At 39.8% G+C, this 18,371-nt stretch overlaps 1 protein-coding gene and 1 non-coding gene across 2 annotated transcripts in view; one reads left to right on the forward strand and one right to left on the reverse strand.

Moving 5' to 3' along the window:
- Nucleotides 1-13,094, reverse strand: part of DMC1 (DNA meiotic recombinase 1) — a 39,785-nt gene extending 26,691 nt beyond the window's left edge. The window contains exons 1-6 of the mRNA XM_033405068.1: nt 12,961-13,094; nt 11,445-11,528; nt 10,717-10,761; nt 9,657-9,803; nt 6,489-6,571; nt 823-875 (exon numbers count right to left, since the gene is read on the reverse strand). Of these exons, the coding sequence (XP_033260959.1) occupies nt 823-875; nt 6,489-6,571; nt 9,657-9,803; nt 10,717-10,761; nt 11,445-11,495 (379 nt within the window). The 5' untranslated portion in view covers nt 11,496-11,528; nt 12,961-13,094. The remainder of the gene's footprint in view (nt 1-822; nt 876-6,488; nt 6,572-9,656; nt 9,804-10,716; nt 10,762-11,444; nt 11,529-12,960) is intronic.
- On the forward strand, nt 6,880-6,945 carry LOC117196501 (small nucleolar RNA SNORD58). The gene has a single exon (XR_004476734.1). It is a non-coding gene; the product is annotated as a small nucleolar RNA SNORD58 (small nucleolar RNA).
- Nucleotides 13,095-18,371: the final 5,277 nt, after the last annotated feature.

Below are 18,371 nucleotides of genomic sequence, written 5' to 3' on the forward strand. Positions count from 1 at the left end.
GGGACGCGGGTTCGTGCCCCGGTCTGGGAGGATCCCACATGCTGTGGAATGGCTGGGCCCGTGAGCCATGGCCACTGAGCCTGCGCATCCGGAGCCTGTGCTCCGCAACGGGAGAGGCCACGGCAGTGAGAGGCCCGCGTACCGCAAAAAAAAAAAAAAAAAAAAAAAAAAATCCCGTGTGCTGCAACTACGACCTGATGCAGCCAAATAAATAAATAAATAAAATAAATATTAAAAAAAACACAACAACAACCAAAAAACAGATTTAGTTCTCTGAGGACTGAAAATACTGGAACTGTCAGGAATAGTACGTAACATAGCTATGCATGAAACTTTTTTTTTTTTTGACCACACTGTGTGGCCCGTGGGATTCTAGTTCCCCAACCAGGGACCAAACCTGGGTCCTTGGCAGTGAGAGCGCAGAGTCCTAACCACTGGACCGCCAGGGAATTCCTGACTTTTTTTTTTAATAGAGGATACAATAAGGGAAGGGAAATCTATTCTCTATGTTCCTGAAACATGTATTTCTTAGAAATAATATCTGTCTCATTATACAACTACCCTCTGAAGGTATGAGAGAAAAAAATTCTAATCTCTTCTATAGGAATCAGAGATAAAAAGATGAAAAATGCCAATAAAACTCATCTGTTAATGTTGGAATATATTTTAATTGCAGCCCAGAATGATCTTGCATTATGATAACTGATATTTCATCATAAGTTCCCAAATAGATACAATTTACAATTGACTACTTAATTATATATATGGGTGTGTATATATACACATATTTTTCATATAACAAAATATTAAGGTTCTACCTACCTCCAAAAGCTTCTGTGATTGCCATGCTTTCAATTCCACCTCCTAGCAACTTACTAGAAATAGAAAGTAAGCTTTAGTAACAGGAACAGAAATAGAGATATCAAGAAAGGAGAAAGTGCTAATATCATTAGTATCATTTCTATCTATCTATATACCTTTCTATCTGTCCAACATGAACAGGAATTCTTGGCTGAATAAATGGCTTCCCACCTGTTTAGATCACAGGTTATACTGTGTATGGGCAGGGGGATCAACAAAACAATTTATAAGCCCTGTTGTTCTTAACTCCTGTGTACCAATAGGAAATGGGCTATGCAGGGCTTATATTTCAGTAATTCTAAAGAACTGAACTGGAGTGCGAATAAATGATTTTTAGTTATTAATTGGGTTTTTCATATTGTGCTGGGACTATGTTTCTAAAAGTCAACTGAATATCCAATTTTTTTTAATGTACTGAAAAACATGAAAAATAGATATTAGGAGAATCCAGTGATTGTCACCATGATTGTCTTATCTCACACAAACCAAATGCTATGAAGAACATGTCAGAATAGAAAATATTCAAAGATGTGACAGGTAACACTAGCAGATAGAAGAATAACTGTCAGATTTTGACAGCATGCACTTAACTGGTAATGCAGTGACTCAGCGCATTTAATACATACTCTTGATATGGAAAGATTTAAAGTTAATTAATCTCATTCATTCATTTAATGCAACAAATATTAATTATGGCAATTGTGCTAAGACCTGGTAAGAGCACTTTTAAAATCTTTGTAGTTATTTATTTATTTTTGGCTACGTTGGGTCTTTGTTGCTGTGCACTGGCTTTCTCTAGTTGCGGTGAGTGGGGGCTACTCTTCGTTGTGGTGCACGGGCTTCTTATTGCAGTGGCTTCTCTTGTTGCGGAGCACGGGCTCTAGGTGCATGGGCTTCAGTAGTTGCAGCACGCAGGCTCAGTAGTTGTGGCTCACAGGCCCTAGAGCGCAGGCTCAGTAGTTGTGGCGCATGGGCTTAGTTGCTCCGCGGCATATGGGATCTTCCCAGACCAGGGCTCGAACCCGTGTACCCTGCACTGGCAGGCTGATTCTTAACCACTGCGCCACCAGGGAAGCCCAAAATTCTTTGTAGTTTTTATTAGCATGACTTTTGGGACATGGTCACAGATTAGACAAAGCTTTAAGAGATGGATAATCTAACAGATTTACACTTACGTAGTTTAAGAGAGCAGCTTAAATGTAAATTGAAGTAATGTTGGAAGTTATTCGCAGATTTAGTGAGGGCTATGGACTTTAATGAGAAAAAGAAAAATCTAGATACTGACCCGCATAAAGGACATGGTGGAGAGACCACTCCATTTGGTGGGTTGGCCAAAAAGTTCGTTCGGGTTTTCTGCAAGATGTTCTAGAAAAACCCTAACAAACTTTTTGGCCAACCCAATACTTAGGGATTCTATAAACCTACCAACTATTAAAGAGAGTTTTATTGATACTTGGCCCTCCTCATCTTGAGAAAAATCACCCTGAAAGGCTATAGCTCTGGAAAATCTCAGACAAAATTTCTGGTTGATATTCTGAAAAAGTGACCCCAAAATTTAACTGAAAGGGTACCCCAAATTACTTGGGATAGCATAATTGTTCCCTTATGAAACTCAGGAAAATTTACAATTAGGTACAGAAATAGTATTTTTAAATCTAGGAAGATTTAAAAATGGAGACACAGATCAAACCCACAGATTACTATTTTCATATTAAATTTGGGAATAATCTGTGCATATTTGGTACCTGAGAATTTTCAAAATTTAAGAGAATTTGACATTTTTATAATAACAGATTAGCCTCTAATTGATTAAATGATATAGACCTGCAGTTTCTAAGTTGATAACTAAGTTTATACACAGTATTTGAACATTTAAGAGTGTCTAAGACTCACTATACTTATAACTTTAATTTATTAAATTTATAAGACATTCAGATAATTGGAAAGATTTTAATAATTACACAGGTAAAGTTCTTAGAGGAAATATAATATAATAAATTTATAAACATAATTTAAACTGTTTAAGGGAATTTAGTTAACCATATTAGAAAGGCTCCCTTAAAATTTGCCAAATTTATAAATAGACTTGCAGCTTAAGAAAAAATTATATAACATTTAAACAAATAAAATATTAATTTAAAAAAGCCTAGCTCCTGAGTAATCTTTTACGTGCCCCAAAACCCAACATCGAGGACACCAGAAAGCTCACTATGAGAGTGGTTCTTAAACCATGATGTGGTAGAGCAACTGGAGAATATCAAGTTGTCATTTGAATCAAGTTTTATTTATTTATTTATTTAGGCTGCACTGGGTCTTAGTTGCGGCACGTGGGATCTTTTAGCTGTGGCATGTGGACTTCTTAGTTGCGGCATGCGTGTGGGATCTAGTTCCCTGGCCAGGAATAGAACCTGGCCCCCTGCATTAGGAACATGGAGTTCCACCCACTGGACCACCAGGGAAGCCCCGGAATCAAGTTACCTTGACCAATTTGTCTTGGACCAAAGACTTTTCCTTAGCTGTTACTTGAAAAAAAGTTCTGTGATTTTAAAAATTTGAGGCAATGCTAGGTTAAAGAGGTGTTTTATTTCACTGCAGGAATTCAGATCCTTTAATAAAATGTGTGAATCTCCAAGAGGAGAATATAGTATATTGCACTTCCCTAACTTATTTTATTCACTGTTTATTCATTCAATTAGTCATTCTACAAATATTTATTGAACACCTAGTTTGTGTTAGAGATTGCTCTATGCCCTTGGAGTAAAGCAGCGAACAAAAGAGACAGAAATCCATCACTTCATGGAGCTTCCATTCTAATGAGAGAACAGACAATAAACATAAGTAAAATCTGTGGTATGTCAGTTGTTATTAAATGGTATGGATAAAAATTAGATCCAGAGAGGGGATAAGATGTGCAGAGGATGAAGATGGGGAGTTTTTGAATAAATTTTCAAATAAAGTGATCAGAGAAGGCCTTAGTGAGAAGTAGACATTTTAGCAAAGACCTGAAAAACCTGACAGCAAGTCATGAACATAATGACGAAAGAGTGTTCTGGGCAGAGGGAATGCTAAGTGCAAAGGTCCTGAGGTGGGAGTGTATCTGGCATGTTCTAGGAATAGCAAAGAAGTTAGTGTGGTTGGTACATAGTAAACCACAAGATGAATTAAAGATGAGCTTAGATTTGAGATTAGAGAGGATTTTGGCTTTTGCTCTGAGATGGGGAGTCATTAGGATGTTTTGGGCAGAGCAGTGTTATGACCTGACCTATGTTTTAAAAGGATTATTCTGGCTCCTATGTGAAGAATAAATGGTAGGGGCAAGGTCTAAAGGAGGGAAGTTAGTTAGAAGTTATTATTAATAATCCAGAAGAGATACTAACAGGTGTTTTAGACCAGTGAGCTAACAAAGGAGAAGGTGGTGAGAAGTAATTGAATTCGTATTTCTTCTCTTTCTCTGTACACATATAGACACAAATAGAAAAAAAAATGTATATATACACACACACATATATATATAAACTTTCTATTATGGACAATTTCAAACATACAAAAGTAGACAAAAACAGTATAATAATGAAACTTCATGTACCTATAACTCAGCTTCAAAAATTATCAGCTATGAACTCATGGTCAACCTTTTTCCATATAAACCTCCAACCACTTCCCTCCCTTTTCATATTACTTTAAGCACATCCTAGGCAACATATCATTTCATCCTAAATATTTCAGTAGGTATCTCTACAAGATGAAGACTCTTATTTTTAACATAACTGCATTACCATTATCACACTTAAAAAATTAGTAATTCCTTAATATCAACTATCTAGTAAGTGTTCAATTTTCAGTCTCATATGTCTTATTATCTGTGTGTGTTTGAATCAGGATCCAAAATAAGAACCACATATTAGGATTAAGTGACATGTCTTTTTTTTTTTTTTTTAATAGTCTGTGCCTACAAGGCACCTTCAGTTTATTAATTAATTTATTTATTTTTGCTGTGTTGGGTCTTCGTTTCTGTGCGAGGGCTTTCTCTAGTTGTGGCAAGCGGGGGCCACTCTTCATCGCAGTGCACGGGCCTCTCACTATCGCGGCCTTTCTTGTTGCGGAGCACAGGCTCCAGACGCGCAGGCTCACTAGTTGTGGCTCACGGGCCCAGCCGCTCTGCGGCATGTGGGACCCTCCCAGACCAGGGCTCGAACCCATGTCCCCTGCATCAGCAGGCAGATTCTCAACCACTGCGCCACCAGGGAAGCCCAAGTGACATGTCTTTTAAATCTCTTTTAATCTCTAGGTCTTCTCCTTGATTCCATCTCTCTCTTTTTTTTTTATTCCTTAAAGTTTATTTGTTGAAGAAACTGGTTGGTTTTTTTTTAAATATAAGGTTTTTTAAAAAAAAAATAAATTTATTTATTTATTTTTGGCTGAGCTGGGTCTTCATAGCTGCGCGGTCTTTCTCTAGCCGCTGCGAGTGGGGGTTACTCTTCGCTGCAGTGAGAGGTCTTCTCATTGCGGTGGCTTCTCTTGTTGCGGAGCACGGGTCCTAGGTGCGCGGGCTTCAGTAGCTGTGACACGTGGGATCAGTAGTTGTGGCTCGCGGGCTCTAGAGCACAGGCTCAATAGTTGTGGCACACGGGCTTAGTTGCTCCGCGGCATGTGGGATCTTCCCGGACCAGGGCACAAACCTGTGTCCCCTGCATTGGCAGGTGGATTCTTAACCACTGCGCCATCAGGGAAGCCCGGTTGGTTTGTTCTGACTAAATATATTTGAAGGTAGAGCAGACAGGATTTGTTAATAGATTAGAGTTAGGATGTGAGAGGGGAAAAGAGGTGCTAAGGATGACACTAAGGTTTCAGATCTGAGGATCAAAAAGAGCTCCGGATGAGGGAGATTTTAGGAGGAGCAGATCTGGGGCAAAGATCAGAAGTTTGGTTTCAGACCTGTGAAGTCTGAGCTGCCTAGCAGACATTCAAGTGGAGGCATATTTGACTATGAACTCTTTTTTTCTTGCAGTTTTTTGTGAGGTCAGGGTTTTGAGGAATACTTTGAAGAAATACTGCTTTTGTTCAAATTGATCTTGGCCACTGCTCTGACTTATGAAACAGTAACTCTGCCTACTAAGGTAGAGAAAAAAAACCACATTCTAGTCAACTTGCATTGGGAAGATGATGACTATGTCTCAGGAATCATAAGATAATAAATAAAAAGGGAAGTTAAAACTGCTGAGGCTGAAGAGCAAAACCAACACTGCATTATTTCTTCTAAAATATTCACTCTAACAACTGATTTTTAAGTAAAACCAAAAGTGAAATGGAATTTCCTTCATCAGTGGAGAAGAAAAGGGAAATGAAAAGTTAAACTAATTTTTTAAATGGTTTATAGATTAATATAGGCTGATTTAGAAACTACTTATATTTTGGGTCTGAATTTCTTGTAAGAAATTTAATCCTGCTTTTACAAGCAGTCTGGAATTTATTTGCTTCAGTTGCCTTTTGAGAAAAAAAAAAAAACTTCTGCAAAATAAGAAGCTATTTCTACTACTTATAGTCAAAATAACAACCTGGATAGAGGTAAAGAAATATAGCATTCCAAAGATTATGTTTAGTGGTTATAAAAAATATGAGATACATACTCAAATTCCTGGCTCCCAGTGGTGATATGGAAAACCATCTTCCTCTTCTCACTATACTCAAATGCAGTCAGGAATCCTGGTTCCTACAGAAAGACAAAAGAAAAAGTTCAAAAAGGGTATAAGATGATGGTTTTAATTTCAAATCCCACCAAAAGCTATATACTTGATTACCAGGGTCATCATTTGATATAAGCTACAGTTCATTTGTCTTTGAAGGCAGCACAAGATCATGCTTAAGAACATAGGCTCTTATCTTCAAATAGATAACCAACAAAGACCTACTGTATAACACAGGGAACTCTGCTCAATATTCTGTAATAACCTAAATGGGAAAAGAATTTGAAAAAGAATAGAAAAAAATAGATTAATTAAATTAAATTTTTAAAAAAGACTGCAATGATGGCATTTCTTAGGACACCTTTGGATTAATCGTGAAAACAACAACTCTCTGAGTAGCTGCCGGCAGCGTTTAGTACATATATAAACTATATGAGTTACTGTAAATATATGTTGACAGAATTATTCTTGCTCGCTTCCAGGTGACCTCTAAAAATGGTTCGCTATTCACTTGACCCAGAAAACCCCACGAAATCATGCAAATCAAGAGATTCAAATCTTCGTGTTCACTTTAAGAACACTCGTGAAACTGCCCAGGCCATTAAGGGTATGCATAGCTGAAAAGCCACCAAGTATCTGAAGGATGTCACTGTAAAGAAGCAATGTGTGCCATTCCGACTTTACAATGGTGGAGCTGGTAGGTGTGCCCAGGCAAAACAGTGGGGCTGGACTCAGGGTTGGTGGCCCAAAAAGAGTGCTGAATTTTTACTGCACATGCTCAAAAATGCAGAGAGTAATGCTGAACTTAAGGACTTAGATGTAGATTCTCTGGTCATTGAGCACATCCAGGTGAACAAAGCCCCCAAGATGTGGCGCAGGACTTACAGAGCTTATGGTCGGATCAACCCATACATGAGCTCTCCCTGCCATATTGAATGATCCTTAATGAAAAAGAACAGATTGTTCCTAAACCAGAAGAGGAGGTTACACAGAAGAAAAAGATATTCCAGAAAAAAAAAAAAGAGTTTAAATAAAATAAAATTAAAAAAAAAAAAGCAGTTATGGGGAAGGGATGGTGGTAATGGCTGCAACAAGAATGTGAATGTATTTAATACCACTGAACTGTATACCTAAAAATGATAAAGATGGTAAATTTTATGTTATGTGTATTTTACCACAATAAAAAAAAGAAAAAATTAAAAAAAAAAAAAAGAACACAGGCTCTTGAGTCACCCTACCAAGGTTCAAAATATGTCTCTAATACTTATTAGCTGTGTGATGTCAGGTAAACTACTTAATCTTGCTGTACTTCGGCTTCCTCTTTTAGGTCAAACGGGGATAATAGTGTCTCTTTCATAGGTGAGTTGTAAGGATTAAATGAGATATATTTATGGCATAAAGTAGAATGGTACTTTACTAAGTGATTCAGTTGATTTCATTCAATAGCATCATTTCCCCCAGCTCTAGAAGTTGGAAGGAGCACAGGAATTTCAGTTTTCAATATTCATGATACAATATTTTTCACGTTAGATATACTACATATTGGTTGAATTAATGAGCTACAGCTGATGTGGTGTTCTAACTAGTGAAAATAGGTCCTGATGTGGTCTAATGTATTCCCCTCTGTTGTTTTATACTATGACAGTGGTTCTCAAACTTCAGAGAACGTGAAGTGGGGAAAGCCCATGCCTAACCCTAATCCAACGAGCCTGGGCCTCTGTGTTCTTTACAAGCCACTCCAGAGGACTCTGATACATACCGCTGTACTGTGACGTTAACTGTCTCTGTCTGTCTCTGTCTCTCCCTCTATGTCTCAATCGTTTTCTCTTTCTTTCAGAATAAATAGCTTTAGTTAAGAAAGTATAAGACTCTTGGTGCATTAGTAGGTACATGAGAAGGAGAAAGGTTCTTTTCTTTGGTAATAGAATTATTTTCCAAAGAAAAGACGACTAATGCCTAGGAGCTATAAAGTAGCAGTTTCCCAAACCCTGGGTGCTGCTCTAGGGCTTCATTAGATACCCTGGCAGTTATGGAACTGACTTGCAGGTATACTGCCCAAGAGTACTCAGAAGGTAAAGCAACTGAGCTGTGTTCAGAGCAGTTCACTTGGGTCCTCTCCAAGCTCAGGACCATATTGCATCACTCTCATGCCTCAACTGCCTCTGGGGAAGGAAACTGGATGGCTGTCAGTGAAGAGACTTTCTAGGACTTGGTGGGAATGAGAGCCTCACATACACATGTAGAAATGGAGAAGCCTGCTCTTCTGCAAAGAGGGAGACTTTGCCTTTCTGCATATTCTTATTTCCAGAGCTGGTGCTTCCAGTGGCCCCCAAAAGCTCTACACAAAAGCTTGGGTCAAAGGCGTGTGTTTTTGCTTGGAGCCTCTCAGCTGCATAGGTCTCTTGTGTTCTGTGGGCCCAGCTACAAGGTATAGGTTTCACTTAGCTTTAAGCTCAGGTGCCTCAGTGAGCACATTCTTGGTCATATCTATCTTAACTGCACACATGTAGACCCAGCCACTGCTGTCGTTTTCAAATGCAATGCTCACTTATCAAATGCCTATAGCAGGAGAGAGCAACTTCTTTGCTGCTGAGCACTTCACAACAGCCGTAGATACAATGTTTGAGGAGATAAGACAAAAATAAGGAGGAGGAAGATAAAAAATATGAAAAGGAGGGAATTCCCTGGCAGTCCAGTGGCTAGGACTTGGTGCTCTCACTGCCCGGGGGCCCAGGTTCAATCCCTGGTCCCGGAACTAGAATCCTGCAAGTCACGTGGTATGGCCAAAAAAAAAAAAAAAAAAGAAGAAAAGGAGAAGGAAAGGCAGAGACACAGAAAGGGAAAAAAGTAATATAAAGGGAGACAAAAAGAAAAGTTTTGGTAAAAAATAATTACCTTCATAGTTTTCCAGGTGTCTTAACCCCTGTCTCATTCTTTCAGAAATTAATTGCTTTGAAACCGACATGATGAAAAGTTAACATGGGGCGTATATCTTGTGATCTACAGGAACTCAGAGTTCTCACAATAGCTGCTAGTGTACATAATGAGAAAGGCTACAGAGACTCACAGGGCCCTTCTAAGCTAAAACAACAAAGAATGGATTTTGCTTACAATAAGCTTGTTGGCTGCCTCTTTAATCTTGTCCACTTTTGCTTCTGAGAGCCCTTTGACATTGCATAGCGCTCTTCTTGTTGTCATTTGTATCCCTTTGATGGTACAGATGCCTACTGACTTCAGTTTCTTAATGTCAGCCACATTCTGTAAGTAAAAGAATGGGTGCAGCAGATTGAGAAAATGCCAGCCTGAAAGGCTCCCATACTATGTCATGTGCTTTTGTGTCCATCTACTTCCATCATGATGCCAATTTTATACAAGCGGCCAGGTGGAACCCACCCACTATGTAGCCAAATGTTCTGGAAATATCTGAGTAGAACATACCCAGCATGATGCCAAATGTTCTGGCTGTGCCCTGATTTCCCAAGAATGTTAGTGAGACCATGGCAATGTAACAAGGAATTCAAAAGAGAAGTCTGTTGGTAGGAAAGCTAACAAATTTATCACACGTTCAACCCCCTCAGTTCAGCTCCTTCCTTCTACAGAACTTCATTACCAAAATGTTCTTTAAAATTTTTTAAAGATTTTTTTCTTTACCTTTGGAGAATGCAAATAACTACATAACCAAAAGACCAGGATTTTCTCTTGCTCCAATTTTCTAAATTCAACTGAAAAAGATTAAATGTGAGGGGTTCAAAGGGTAATGTCAGAGAAGTTTTACTGCCAACTGATTGCTGTTGAAATTCATCTAGCTAGTTACTTAAAGTCTTGATTTCTGTCAACGTCATTTAATCACATGACACAGAAGGTGAATTTTCTGTTGATGAAAACAGTAGATAGCTTTGAATGCCTCCAGCTGGACCAGTGGTTCTCAGCTGGGGGCAATTTTGCCCCCTGGGGACACTTGACAATATCTGGAGAAATTTTTGGTTGTCACAACTAGAGAGTTGCTACTGGCATATAGTGAGTGGTTAGGAGTCAGGGATGCTGCTAAACACCCTAGAATGCACAGGACAGTCTCCCAAAACAAAGAATTACCCAGTCCCAAATGCCAATAAAGTCAAGACTAAGAAACTCTAAAATGGACAATTTCACACAGCATTGAAAAAATACTTACAATTCCATGTTTTTGTAACAGGTCAATGTCTTGAAACAAAGATTCCTAAAGGACATGGAACAGAAAAAAAGGAGGGTTGATTCTTCATATCCAACTGTTTCACATATTTTAAAGAGTTAATTCAGTATTATGAGTCACTCCAAAATGCCTCAAGTTCCACTCCTCTAGACAGACTGAGGTAGGATCAATAATGCTTTTTCAAACACATTGTTACATACTTAAAAGAAGTGCCAACACTGAAAGCAACGCGAAGCCCAACAGGCACCTGTGATCTTAGTTCCCCGACCAGGGATCGAACCCGAGTCCCCTGTAGTGGACACACGGAGTCCTAACCACTGGACCACCAGAGAAGTCCCATGGCCTCTCCAAATTTTTAAGACCTTAATCCAAAAGAGTGGAACAGCACAATCTATTTTTAAATATGTTTTCTCAATCTTCTTCCCCACCAGACCGTGCACTCCTTCCTCTGCTACTCGGTACCAGTAAGCATAGGTACCAGTATAGCCATACCACTTGTTAAATTATTAAAATACTTTCATGCCAGCTGCTAAGTAGCTAATCTTAGCGCTCCTTGCCAAACAAGTTGTTACATATTTGTAATATTGCCTCTCTCCAGAACTATGTTTTATTTCTAATCTCAGTTTCTAAAAATAGTAGTTAACAGAGAAGGAACTTCATTTTTGTAGAATGACTGAGTGTCTACATATCTTTCAACATTCTAGCCATACTTCTTCATCTTGGAATCCTGGTTCTTCCAGCACAACTTGATCCTCCTTCATATTGAAAGGTGAACAGCAGAAAAATAATCAATTCTGGAAAAATAAGAAATATTAAGAAGTAGTCATAGATCATATAGTACAAAATCCTTTGCCCATAGACCTTCTTGATTTCATTTCAGATATCAAGGACGAGAAGGACAATTAGAAAAATATTTGGTTTGGAACAACTGGGCTGGCCTATCTTCTTTCTCCAAGCCTGTGGCGTTACATCTTTTGTTGGTGTGTGTATGTGGGGATGGGGACTTAGTTTCTTTTCTCGTTCCTCAAAACTGGCCACTTTGTAACATCTTTCAGTTCCCTATAGCACAATTAATCATGACTAATAATATCTTTTTTGTTGCCTTGGAATGTTATTTAGAAGTAGAATATTAGAATTCCATATTGTTATTAAACTTTCATGTTGGTTAACAACACTCCCAAGAACCTTGGCCTTAAGTCAATCTTCCTTGTATTCTCCCTGGCACCTAGAACTTAGTCTATCCTCAAAAAAGAGATATATATTTTTTCTCATATATGAGGGATGACTTCCTGCTTGGGAATTATGAATGGGCTCTCTTGTAACATATATATTTTTGTTTAATAAAACATTAGATGTATTTTGTTTATAGTATTTCCTAGTTTCATGATGTATTTTTTTTAAGATTTAAAATTATGGCAGATACCCAATATTTAAACATGATAAAATATTAGGGCCAATAAGCAGATAGTCTTTGATTTAACACTGTAGCAGTTGTTTTAAGATCTCAGGGCTACAAGGTATGACTGTTTTCATTAGAAAACGTGGTCCAAGTAATCAGTTTTCTTGATCTATTCCATCTCTTTGCTTAACACCAAATTCAGGTTGGGGCCCGGCCCAGAGGGGGAACAAACTGCTAAGGTAGAGGTATGGTCGCTACCACCTAGTACCTCTGAACAGCAAAGTATTCGAGGCAAACGAGGAGACAGTGGAGATGGAATCTTCTGGAGTACGGTCCCTCAGTCAGATAGCTAATCATATGTGTGATAACCCCAAATTCCACAGTGACTGTCCTTTCTTTTCTCCCTGATAAACAAAAAGATTGCTCTCCATCTATCTCAAATAGCAATGGACGGGGTGAACAGCTGAATCCAAGGTAGGGCTCCCGGACACCTCGGCTTAAGGCACCAGAAGCTGTCCCTCGTGGGGAGCGCGGTCCGGATCACCCTCACCGCCTCCCCCCACCACAGCCGTTTTTCCTGACACCTGACTCCCTCATTAGAAGGCCGAGGAGGCCTCCTCAAGACTTAGGTCCGACTTGGTTTAAAATAAGGATGCTGGAAATCCCTCGAGAGCACTGAGATTCCCTCCGGGGGCTGGGTTGGGGACGGGACCCACGAAGCCACCAGCCCAGGGCCCAGCAACGACAATGACCAAAGAAAGGAAACCCTGAGTTTCCCCTCAGATTCTTCACCCGCCCTCCCTTTTTGCCACAAACTCCACTCGTACCCACAGTCTCCCGGGGGTTTTCAAGGTATCTGAATCCCTTCCGCCCCCCGCCCGGGCCTTCCAGTCCTCAGGGATTCTGCTTCAGAACCAGAACGCGGAGACGGGCGTCCTGTCGCTGACAGAGAGGTTTGGCGCCAAACGACTAGTCCGGGCGAGCTGCTGGAGTGGGCGGGACCCGGACGGAGGGGCGGGCCCACCGTGGGCGGAGCGAAGAGCGAGGGGCGGAACCCGGAGCGGGGCAGAGGACGAGGGGGCGGGGTGGCGGGAGGGCCGGGAGCAACTTGGAGCAGCAAAAGGAGCCTCTGAGGGTGCGCGCTGGGGTGAGGCGGGCGCTCAGGTGGAGGGAGTGTGCTGAGGAGAGGGGCTTTGGTCGGAGGGGAGGCTGGGGCGTCTCTAGAGCGGAGAGAGATGCTGAGGTCAGGGAGAGGACTGAGGTGGGGGCACTGAGGCGACGCATCGGATTAGCGGGTACTGAGGTGGGCGCTGAGATGAAGACAGGCAGCTGTGAGAAAGAAGGCCCTTAGGTGGGGCGTGTTCTGATATGAAGAGAGGCCGCTGGAAAGGGGTCAGGAGGTGGAAGGCCATGAGGCGGGGGAGGGCTGCTGGGCGGAGGTGGCTGACGCGGTGACAGGTGACATGCAGAATGCTTATCTTAATCAGGATCCTCGGGTTAGGAGGTCGAATATGGGGGTCTTTCCCCCTGCTCAAGGCTTTTCTTTTCACTCCAAGTTTTTCATATCTGGCTTCACAGTCTACCTAATACCTCAGTCCGCTTTCCTACTTTCTCTCCTTTGTCTGTGACTCTCTTACCATTTGCCACTCTAGTCTGTGAGTGAGGCACCCAAGGCCCATTCACGATGGAGCGTAATTTTTCTTCGCCTTAACTTGAAATTTTAAATAGACAACAGAAGCCAAACATATTTTGATCCAGCTTTTAAATAGAAATTTTAGGCCAGCCTTCATGCCAGCAGAGCCATCTCTGGCAGCGTCATCCTCCTCCCCTTAAATGGAAACTGACTGTTGAGGAGAGTCATGAAACATTTGAAAGAGCATCTGTTGAGGTGGAGGTTGCAATGTATCTTGGATGAATATCTGTGCAAACAGTTCTTTGGGTTCAAGACCTAGTACAGGGTGACCCTTTTTCTTCAGTGTCTGAATCTTTTTTTGCTGGAATAAATAGGAAAAAATTCCCACAATAGCAGCTGGCCATTTGTAGGACATTCCCTTTCCCCCCAGGTGGATTGTTTAAAGAACCGACAAATAGCTCCATAGTTCTTCAAACTGTTATTTTCCGGAAACACAGCCTGTCCATGTTAAATGGAAATTAATGCCCATTTTTGACATGAACTGGATAGTGACGATAGGCTTTCTCTTTGGGCCTCACCTAAAACAATTATAGTAACTTCTGAGCAACTTGTTAGATGGAGACATCAACTGTACAGAAGAGCTGCAAAGAGCACAGCAAGATGATTTAGGGAAATATAACATATGTAGTTTGGTGTAGTGACAGCTGGGAGAGAGAAATGTTCATAATACTTGAAGGTTGTGTGCAGTACACTTAAAGAAACTGAAGCGAGCTTGGTAATGACAAATTCGTGAAGTAAGCATAAAAATTTCGTTTGGATAGGATATTGATGGTTATATACAACTTTAAAATTAAAAAAAAAAAATCCAAAACCCTGGGGTAGTTCAAAAGTACACTTGAAGATCTTTCCACTTAAATCAGGACCAAAAAACCACTAGTCTTTAATACCTTACAAAAATTCTGAATATGATGAAGGTGGCATTTCAAATCAGTGGGGAAATGAAATCAGTGAATGGTGTTGGAACAAACTAGGTAGTCATCTGGAAGAAAAAAATTGTAACCATACTTCATAGCTTATACCAAAATAAATTCCAGATGGATCAAGAAATTAAATCTGAACAATAAAATAATAAAAGTACTAGAAGAAAACATGGGAAAATTTTTTACTATCTCAGAGTAAGACAAGTCTTTTCAAGTATGACACAAAACTCAGAAGCCGTAAAAGACTTATAAGAATGACTGTATTAGAGAAAAATCCTGCATGGCAAAATGCTACTTTCCTATCCTAGATATAGAGCATGGCAAACCAAAGCTTTTGTGTCAATTAGTAACCAATTAGTAATTGTGTCAATTAGCTTTCCCAATTTCTCAAATCCTTCAGCGAGTCTACAAGGTCTCTACAAATTTTTTAAAATGTGTGTCATTTTATGATATTCTAAGAAATAAAAAACAGGCAGTGGAATTACAGGTGACCTGAATTTTAAACCATTACACTTTACTGCCCCTCTGTGGACAACCACCTTATAATCAAATAGAGGCATATAACTCCACCGTGTACAGTTGGGTAGCTTCAAACTGGTGCCTATGGATGCATATTATTGGTTTCAAGAGCTCAAATGTGAGAAATGCTTTAGTACAGAACTAAAGAATGAAGGGTCATTACAAAAAAATTTCATTGGGTATACCTCCCCTTAAGCACATTTATTTTTTAAAATGTTTATTGACCCTACTGCTTGTCAGACACTGTACTAGGTGTTTGTTGCCAGGGATTCAACAACAAGCAAGACACAAACCCTAGTGTGGGCTATAGATAAGTTTATAGGCAATTGCAGTAGCGTATATACATATACATATACATAATACATATCAGTCATTTGAGGCTTTTCTCATTTATTTAGATTTATTTCCAAATTTGAAAAACTTCTAACTTTGGCACGCAGCTACTCAGAGAGGCATGTTCACGACCGTTTATTTAACCAACATTTATTAAACACTGTTGGACCCAGCTCTCTGCTGGATATGGAGATAAAGACAGGTCTCTACTCTCAAGAAGGGATGAGTCTACTAGGGAAGATAGATACAGAAACAGATAATAACACACAAGGTGAGATAAGAGGGATTACACACACAGTTGGGAACCAAGTAGACCTCTCCCTGGGGGATCCTCACAGAGGTGGTGACCCTTAATTTGGGGCTGAAAGGATAAGTGAGGATTTGCCAGCTGGGCAGGGTGGGAAAGGCAGAGGGAACTCAGAGGCTTATTTAGGGAGCTGCAAGTGGTTCTGCTGGAGTAAAAGGTACTAGGAAGAAAGGAACTCTCAGATGCCAAAGGTAATAACGTTTGTTGATAGCTAACACATCACTTAACTTCTTTCCACAGATGAACACATCTACTTCACACAAAGATACCACGAGGTAGGAACTATTATTATCTCTGTTTACAGATGATGGAACTGGGGCACCACAAGGTTAAGTAACTTGCCTAAGGTTCACAGTCTGGCTCCGGTGTTCAGGCTCTCAGCCTATTAATATGCTAATCCAGTATATGACAGATCTTGTATGTTCATATGTGATTTTATTTTCCATTTATAGAAGTATGATATAAGTACACGTAGGCATGGCAACTATGCCAGACATATAGTACAGTTCAGCCATTTACAAGCTATGTGGTCTTGGGAAAATTTATTTAAACCTCTTTGTGCTTCAGTTTCCTCATGTGAAAACCAAGAATAGTATTGGTACTGAGTTGTGAGAATTAATGGGTTAAGATACTTGAAGTATTTGGGCTGCTGTGTGGAAAATGGATTGGAGGAGGCAAGAGAGAGGGCAAGGAGAATACCTAGGAGAACACTGTAAAAGTCCAAGACAGGGGCAATGGTAGCTTCAATCAAGAAAGGCCTCAGTTTGAAAATAGAGAAAATTGTACATCATTTACAGGGCTATAAGAGAAGACAAAATAATCTGTAAAAATACGCTTTAAAGTACCTAGTCCCCAGTAATGCCTTTAATGTTTTTAAGTAAAATGTTATAATATCCCCATCACCCAACTTCAGCAATTTTCAACACATGGCCAGTCTTGTTTCACTTATACCTCCATCTACTTCCTCCCTTTTATATTATTTTGAAGCAAATTCTACATGTCATATAATTTCTTCTGTAAACATTTCAGTATGTATCTCTAAAAGATAAGGACTCTTTTTAAAAACATAACCGTTAACACCATTATCACACCCCAAAAATAATAATTTTTAATATCAAATATCCAGGCATTATTCAAAAACCCAATTGTCTCATAAATGCCATATATTTTTTAAAGCTTGGATCAACTGGGATCCAAAAAATGTCTGCATGTTGCAATTTATTTATTTATTTATTTATTTATTTTTTTTGAGGTACGCGGGCCTCTCACTGTTGTGGCCTCTCCCGTTGCGGAGCACAGGCTCCAGACGCGCAGGCTCAGCGGCCATGGCTCACAGGCCGAGCCGCTCCGCGGCATGTGGGATCTTCCCGGACCGGGGCACGAACCCATGTCCCCTGCATCGGCAGGCAGACTCTAAACCACTGTGCCACCAGGGAAGGCCAGGGACTATGTCTTTATTCATCTCTGTATCAACAGGACCTGGTATGTGCAAGCATGGTATAGGATAGATACCTAGTGAATGCTTCCTCAACCTCTCCAAGCCCCAGTGTCCTCCTAGGAGAAATGGAGGTAACAACACCCACCTTGGGAGAGAAGGGGGCAGGAGGGTTAATCTGAGATAAGGTTTGAAAAGGATTTAGAGTACTCAGCACATAGTAAGTACTCAGTAAATGATGTCTCCTATGATTACTGTTATATAATACATATAATACATACTAATATATACTCCATAGTGTTGTTATTAATAAACAAGTGAATGAAAGAATTAGTAAGCAAATGCATGAATGAATGAGGTGACTTTATGTCAGTTTAAATCCTGACTTTGGCCCAGGGTAGGAGAGGACTTTAATATTCTTTGTCCCATGGATGACTACGAATGACTAAATGTATTGCAGTATTATTTTTTATTTGTTTGCTTTGTTGTTTCTATTTTAGATTAAATCCAACAACATGTGCAGGCTTCATCCAGAAAGTCCTTCTGATTCTTGGATAAGGATTCATGCAGGTGAGCTGGAAGGTGAGAGGATAAGGAAGACTACTTTTTCTGCATTGGTTTTGACTTCTTGATGACCTTTCTGTGGATGAACCATAAAGATACAAACAGAAACAGATTAAAAAACCAGTGTGATCAAGAGAATGAAGAAAGGAATCCCCAGGATTATATAAACAGCCTGGAAATCAACCACTTAGAGTGAAGCAGATCAGAAGGCTGGGAAATGAAGGTGGAATTGATAGATAATGTACAGTGTCTGAATGTACTGGGAGACTTATACAACCAAGGGAAAATTTGGAGATAAACTGAGATGAGTACATAAAAAAAAAAAAAAAAAAGGAAAGAAAACAGGTAGATTGAAAAAGAGACTTAGTTCCAGGGATAGCAAAAAGTTTTGCAAGAAATAAAAATAACCAAAGTATACTCTGTAGCTCATGGCAGTGGTGTTGATAGTATAATAATGCTGATTAATG

Source organism: Orcinus orca, chromosome 11 (genome assembly GCF_937001465.1).
Source record: "Orcinus orca chromosome 11, mOrcOrc1.1, whole genome shotgun sequence".
NCBI classification, from domain to species: Eukaryota; Metazoa; Chordata; class Mammalia; order Artiodactyla; family Delphinidae; genus Orcinus; species Orcinus orca.